This window comes from Saccoglossus kowalevskii, chromosome 8 (genome assembly GCF_978046115.1).
Source record: "Saccoglossus kowalevskii chromosome 8, keSacKowa6.1, whole genome shotgun sequence".
NCBI classification, from domain to species: domain Eukaryota; kingdom Metazoa; phylum Hemichordata; class Enteropneusta; family Harrimaniidae; genus Saccoglossus; species Saccoglossus kowalevskii.
Window position 1 is genome coordinate 34,479,698 of NC_140648.1, and position 7,430 is coordinate 34,487,127.

The 7,430-nt window shown below is 38.7% G+C and overlaps 1 protein-coding gene across 1 annotated transcript; it reads right to left on the reverse strand.

Moving 5' to 3' along the window:
- Window positions 1-525: 525 nt before the first annotated feature.
- LOC144360596 (uncharacterized) lies at window positions 526-3,864 on the reverse strand. Its single transcript, XM_078013256.2, has one exon. It carries the CDS (start codon window positions 3,862-3,864, stop codon window positions 526-528), a length of 3,339 nt encoding a protein of 1,112 aa, XP_077869382.2.
- Window positions 3,865-7,430: the final 3,566 nt, after the last annotated feature.

Here is a 7,430-nt window from a genome sequence, read left to right on the forward strand (position 1 = left end):
TTAGTCTTGGGTCTTGGAAAATTATTAACAGCTTGCACCTTGTCCAGCATAGCTCTTATCACTCCACTACCTGCCATATATCCAACAAAGGACACTTGTGGCCCACCAATATAACACTTGCTAGGCTTCACAGTCAACTTTGCATTCCTCAATCGCTCAAGTACAGCCTGCAAATGTAACAAATGCTCTTTCCAGCTAACATCATGTACCTCTATATCATCCATATATGCACCAGCATACTCATTTGTACCTTGCAGTATCTGATTTATTAACCTTTGTAGGGTTGCTGGACCATTTTTCATGCCAAAAGACATCACTGTAAATTCAAAGAGACCAAATTGAGTTATGAAAGCAGATTTCTCACAGGAAGATTTACTCAAAGGAATTTGCCAATATCCCTTTGACAAATCAAAAGTAGAAATATAACAGGCATCACCAAACTTTTCTATGAGATCCTCCACACGTGCCATGGGATAAGCATCAAATTTGGTGACACTGTTAAGAGATCTATAATCTACACAGAACCTAACTGTACCATCCATCTTTCTTACCCACTAACACAATAGGACTTGCCCATGGACTTTTAGATGGTCTAATAACACCTGATTTCAGCATTTTATCTAACTCTTCTCTCACTGTGGACTGTACTGCTTGAGGTAACCTGTATGGTTTCTGACGTAAGGGAAAGCCTTCACAAGTAACCACTTCATGTTCCACCAATCCAGTCAGCCCTGGTGCATCTGTAAACACGTCACCATAACGCTCTAGTAACTGTAATACTTCTGCCCGCTGTTCTTCTGACAGATTTTCATATATTTTCACATCTTTCCAGTTTTCCTTACCTTTCTTTTCTGCTACTGTATCTAACAGCCCATTTTCTTCCTTGACCACATCCACTATATCGACGAAACATGCATCCAATACATCATTTTCTTCCTTGACTACTTCTACTATATCCACGAAACATGCAATCTCTTCCCTCTCCTTCCAAGGCCTCAACATATTAATATGGTACACTCGGCAAGTTTTCCTTCGACTACCAACATTCACCTCATAATCTACAGCTGTCATTTTCCTTGTAACTTGAAATGGTCCTTGCCATTCTGCCTGTAACTTCTGACTTCTTGATGGGAGTAACACCAGCACCTTTTCACCAATATCAAAAGATCTATCACGAGCTTTCACATCATACCATCTTATCTGTTTAGCCTGTGCGACCACCATATTCTGCTTCACTACTTCCATCATCTCCCCAATCTTATCCCTCATGTTAATTACATATTCCGCTAAATTTTCCTCTTCTGGAATATCTCCAGTCCACCCTTCCTTTAACACAGCCAGAGGTCCTCTTACATGTCTTCCATATAATAACTCAAATGGAGCAAATCCTGTGCTTGCTTGTGGAACTTCTCGGTAAGCAAACAACAGGTGTGGTAAATAGGTATCCCACACCTTTGGGTGTTCTGCTGTGTAGCGACGCAACATACATTTAAGAGTACCATTGAACCGCTCAACAAGCCCATTGCATTGTGGATGATAAATACTAGTTTTCAATTTGTTAATGTGTAGCTTAACACACATATCACTTATAAGTTTAGACATAAAATTTGTCCCTTGATCACTAAGTAACTCGTTTGGAATACCTACCCGACTAAAAATCTCAATTAAACAATCTGCTACTGTTTCAGCTTCCATATTTGGAATTGGTAAAGCTTCCGGATATCTAGTGGCATAATCACACAACACCAATATATATTTATTACCTTTTTTACTTCTTAAAGGTAAAGGCCCTACCAGATCTATTGCTACCTTCCGAAATGGTACATCCACAATTGGCATTGATATCATCGGGACTTTTTCATGAGCATATCTCTTAGCAGATTTTTGGCATTCAGCACACGTTCTGCAATAATGTGCCACATCTGAAAATATCCCTGGCCAATAAAAATGCTGCAGTACCCTTTGTTTTGTCTTCTCTATTCCTAAATGACCAGCTAAAGGAATATCGTGAGCAATCCTTAACGACTCACCTCTACACTTTAACGGGACCACTAACTGAGTCACCTCAGCTGCTTCAGCTGAGTTCATGGGCCTCCATTGACGAAATAATAGACCATCCTTCCAGAAAAAACAAACTTTATTTGCTATCATATTTTCTGGCACTACTACTTCATGGACCTTAGTCAATGTTACATCTGATTGCTGTAACTTTATCAACTCTTCTCGTCTCAATTTGAATACATCAAATACTTCATTATCACTTACTTGTAACTGAATCTCATCATTATGATCCTCAACTTTATCTAACTCACCTTGATCATCTATGCTGTCATTAGTATCACCAACATCAACAACACTTTCTGGCTGTTGTTCCACTGGTCTTGCATGAACACCTCTTAATTGTTCATTACACCTTACCTTAGCATTTTTCTCTTTTAATGCTTTACTTTTTCCTCTAGTGACAACATAAGCTGTACTCTTTTGACTATCTTTAGTCATACTTACATATACCTCATTACCCAAGATAACATCTTCAGCTAAGGTATCTAAAACCCCTACATCCAATTTTCCTCTATAAAACTTACAATTCAAATGGACTCTTGCCATGGGTACTTGCCTTGTACTACTATCTGCAAGTCTAACACACACATACTGTCCCAACAAGTATGCACGTTTCGATACAAACTTTGACTTTATCAATGTCTGAGTACAACCTGTATCCTGTAAAACTACCACTTCCTGTCCATTCAGCAGTCCCTTGCACCTATGTATATCCATACAACTACCATATAAACACTTATCTACATTCTTCTTAGATTCACCTGCACAATAAAATACTTTACTACCCTTGCCTGATCCACTATTTGAACTAGGCTTGAGATTCATAGGACATGTTGTAGTAATATGACCAGGTTTACCACACTTGAAACATGTATTAGCTTGACTATTCTTATTAGATTGTTGAACAGAATTAGATTGCCATTTTCTAAATTTTCCATTTGATGCCATTGACTTATCTGTTTTAGGTTTACCATGAGCAGCAATATACTGCTCAGCTAATTTAATGACCTCACCTCTTGATTTAGGTTCTCTTTCACGAATCCATATCTTCAATTCATAAGGTGAATTCTCTATGATTTGCTCCCTCAACAACAGATCTATCATTGTCTCCATACTGTCAACTTCTGCTGCTTCCAACCAATGCTCCAACAAATTCTCCATTCTGGCACCCCATTCGGTAAACGACTCGCATCTCACATCCCACTTTACACTTCTAAAGCTGCTCCGGTATTTCTCTGCAGTCAACTCATATTTCTGCAAGATAGCTGCTTTAACTAAATCATAATCATTAGAGTCCTTATCACTCATATTAGAAAACGCAGCCTGTGCTTTACCCGATAAATGAGCTACCAATTTCAAAGCCCACATGTTTCGCGGCCAATGATGTGCAATTGCAATCTTTTCAAATGTTCTTAGATAAACATTAATATCATCACCTTCCTTAAAATGAGAAATGTTAGGACCCTTGTCTACAATTACAGTACTATTATCTGTACTATGCTCCCTACCTTGCATACGCAACTTCTCCAATTCTAAATCCCGCAACTTCATTTCCACTTCATGTCTTCTCTTTTGCTCCTCAGCAATCCTTACTGCTTCCAATTTTTCCATTTCTAGCTTCTGTTTAAGCATAACCATCTGTAATTCATATTCACGCTCTTCGCGCCTGAGCCTCACTGTATCCTGATGCTTTGGATCCCAATCCTGCAAGCCCTTATTCAAATTCCCTTCAAAATTAGAATGCATGGGAGTCAGTAGTGGTGAACCCCCAGAAGAATCAGCAGCATCCCCTGTATCATTCATACTCACAACTTATTTTTACTCACACACTGACAAGTATAACATGCAGCTACGGTACTTACCTACCAAAGAACAAATTACCCACTGTTTAGTTTAACCACAAGGAAACCAAACAGGATGTTACAAACTAGAAACAAATTATTTATCCAAACACTGCACTTTTTTTTATACACAGCCTTTTCTTACTTTCCTTTTCTTTGATACTTGATAGGTCAATCTTTGTTATAAAAAAATTTACTTTTGCAACATTTTAACTAACTTTTACAACATTTTACATTACTCACTTAGCAACTGGTGGTTGTTATGCCAACCTTCAGTGCTAAGTGAGTAATGTAAAATGTTCTAAAAGTTAGTTAAAATGTTGCAAAAGTAAATCTACAGTCAGTGAAAAAGAGTTCTAGAAGAGCTGAAACAATGTTGCAATCAAATCAAAAATGTTCTATTTCAACGTACACTGCTTCCACGAGCTGTCAATCAATTCAGTTCAAACCAAGTGAGTAATGTAAAATGTTCTAAAAGTTAGTTAAAATGTTGCAAAAGTAAATCTACAGTCAGTGAAAAAGAGTTCTAGAAGAGCTGAAACAATGTTGCAATCAAATCAAAAATGTTCTATTTCAACGTACACTGCTTCCACGAGCTGTCAATCAATTCAGTTCAAACCGGCTTTTCACACAGCTGGCAAATTCACTATAGTCTATGGGCTACTGTAGACCCCCCCCCCCCCCCATTAGGGATTTTCATTGACCATAATTTTTAGTTAGACAGGACCCTCAGCTATCCTAATCAGGTTGTTTACCATAAAATTAGTGGTGGGTGTGAGAGCCACAGCTGTTGCCATGGCAACATATTTATGAAATAAGGGAATTGAAGAAAATGACATATCTCTGTAAGTAATCAACATACAAACTCAAAATAAATGTCTATGTATAGTGTTGATGGTGCCCATTTGATTATGACCTTGACCTTGGTCATTCAAGGTCAGGGTCATGGTGTAAACAAAAGAAAAAAATGATTTTTGCTTGAAAGTTGAGGGCAGAATAAATTTTCCCACAATTTTTGACACTGGAGTCATTGTAATTTTGTTTATTTATGAGAATTGTATTCATTATGTCATATACATTTTTATTAAGGTTAATCCAGTGAAAAGGACCAAAGAATAGCTGATAAATATGGCGGATGAAAGACCTATGGCATTGGTACCAAAGAAAAGGAGAAGGATTCCAAAAACCAAGCAAGCTCTGACTTGCATCATACATTGTTGTAATGTGAAAGGAACAAAACTGTCACCTGTAACAGAAGTCAATTTCAGGAAGATCAAGGATACTTGTGACATTCGTTCGAGGCATAGCTTACATGAGCCATATGATTACATTGTAAAACATATGCCCGATGAATACCAGAACCACGTACATGGATTTCACAGAGTATGCTACCAGAAGTTCACCAATGTTTCTAAGTTTCTAAAACGTGAGGCAATGACTGACCGTGCACACCATTATGTGAAGAGAAGACGTGTGTCAGCTGATTCCAGTGTACTTTTCCCAAGTAATGAATGTCTCTTTTGCTCCAAACAACGAAAAAAAAGAAGAGGCAAGGAAGAAGCACTTACAAAGTGCGTGACATCTACTGCAAGTGATCTGATAAAGGAGCTAGCTATCATGAACAATGATTATGCTATGCAGGCAAAAGTCAATGATGTTGATCTTATAGCCAAAGAGGCGCACTATCATCACTCCTGTTATAAGTTGTACACACATTTCGATGAGCGGAATATGACACAAGCTCGAGGTGATGAAAATGCCAAGCAAGAACAGGCAGCTCATGCAGCTGCATTTGAGTACACATCTGAGTACATAACTGAGAGCATTATCAAGAATTCAAATGTAGAACGACTTGGTATGTTGAAAGAGAAATACTTGCTCTTTATGCAGCAATACCATCCGGACCACTATAATCCAAACTACAAAACAGATAAACTCAAACAGAAGATCAAAAACGCATTTGGCAACACTATTCAGTTCTGGCAACCAAATTACCGTAGTGAGCTTATCTACTCAACAGCTGTTGAACAAGGTCAAGCAGTGGAAACTGCATTTGAGGTTGCTGCATCAGAAATCAGGCGTTTGGAAGAAGCCGCCATGTTTTTGCGACGAATCATAATAGCTGCCAAGAAAGATTCTTCAGATATGCCTTATCCACCTCCTCCTGGAAATAAACTCAAAGATTGGGATGTTCCACCAGTGCAGTTGTCAAATTTCATTTCTGCACTTCTTGTTGGCAAGAAGATGGATGCACTATCTGCTAGCAAAACACGGAGAGTATTATCCATTGGCCGTGATATAATATATTCTGTGACTAATGGTAGATGGATGACACCTAAGCATATACTCCTTGGAATGTCATTATGGCATTTGACAGGAAGAGCAGACATCGTGAAGTTGGTGAACAGATTTGGGCACTGTGTATCATATTCAGTTATACTAGAAATCTTGACTGCTATCCACATGGTTATAAAATCCCACGATAGTCCAATTCCACCTAGTATCAAAACACAAGGTAATGAAGTGCTGCACTTCTGTTGGGACAATTTTGATCTCAACGAAGAGACAACATCTGGTGCTGGAACGACTCATTCAACTCATGGGCTTGTAATTCAAGAGAGAGTCATTGACCAATCAAATGATGACAATTATGAATTACCTGCCATGGCTAGGACAAAGAAGCGATCAGTGATAGATGAAGTCGAAATAATGGAGCCGTGTTTTGTCAAAAAACATGTTGAACCCAGTCTTAGTATTCAAATTACTGAACCTCAACAAACAAGAGAATATGTTTCAGACATCAAAGTTTCTGACATGATATGGGTGCTGTGCAGGACACTGCCAAAAACAGTTGACCAAAAAGTACCTAGTTGGGGAGGTTGGATTTCTCTTACTGGAGAGAAAAGAGAAGAAAGAGAATCAATAGTGGAATACATGCCTCCAGTAAATGCCCCGATCACTGAAAACATGACTGTGATGCATGTGCTGAAGATTTCCCAAGAGGCATCCGCTGCTGTTGGTCAGCCCTACACGATTGTTACATTCGAACTGGCTGCTGCTAAAAAGGCATATGGAATTTTATGGACGTATCCAGATCGATTCAAGAATGTCATTATTCAACTTGGGGCATTCCACATGGCATGTGCATATATAGGTGCATTAGGAAAATATATGAAGGGTAGTGGATTGGAGGAAGTTGTGGTTGAATCCACAGTATGTGCAAGTGGGTCAATAGACAAAGTCATGAATGGGAAACATTACAATAGGGCCAGGCTTGTTATCAGAACATCACTAGAAGCTCTAGAACGACTGTTGTTGACTTCATTCCATGACGATGTAGGTGAAGTCATTGGCGAAGAAGAAATGAAGTTAATGTCCAACCTAGCAAACAAGCCAAACTCAGAGAATTTGTCTGCTGTCATGGAAAACCCAATATGGAAGGAATGGATACAGAAGTATGATGAGTACAAGGACAAGTTGCGTGCCGGAGAAAAAGGCAAAACACCACAGTTATGGATAGGGTACATG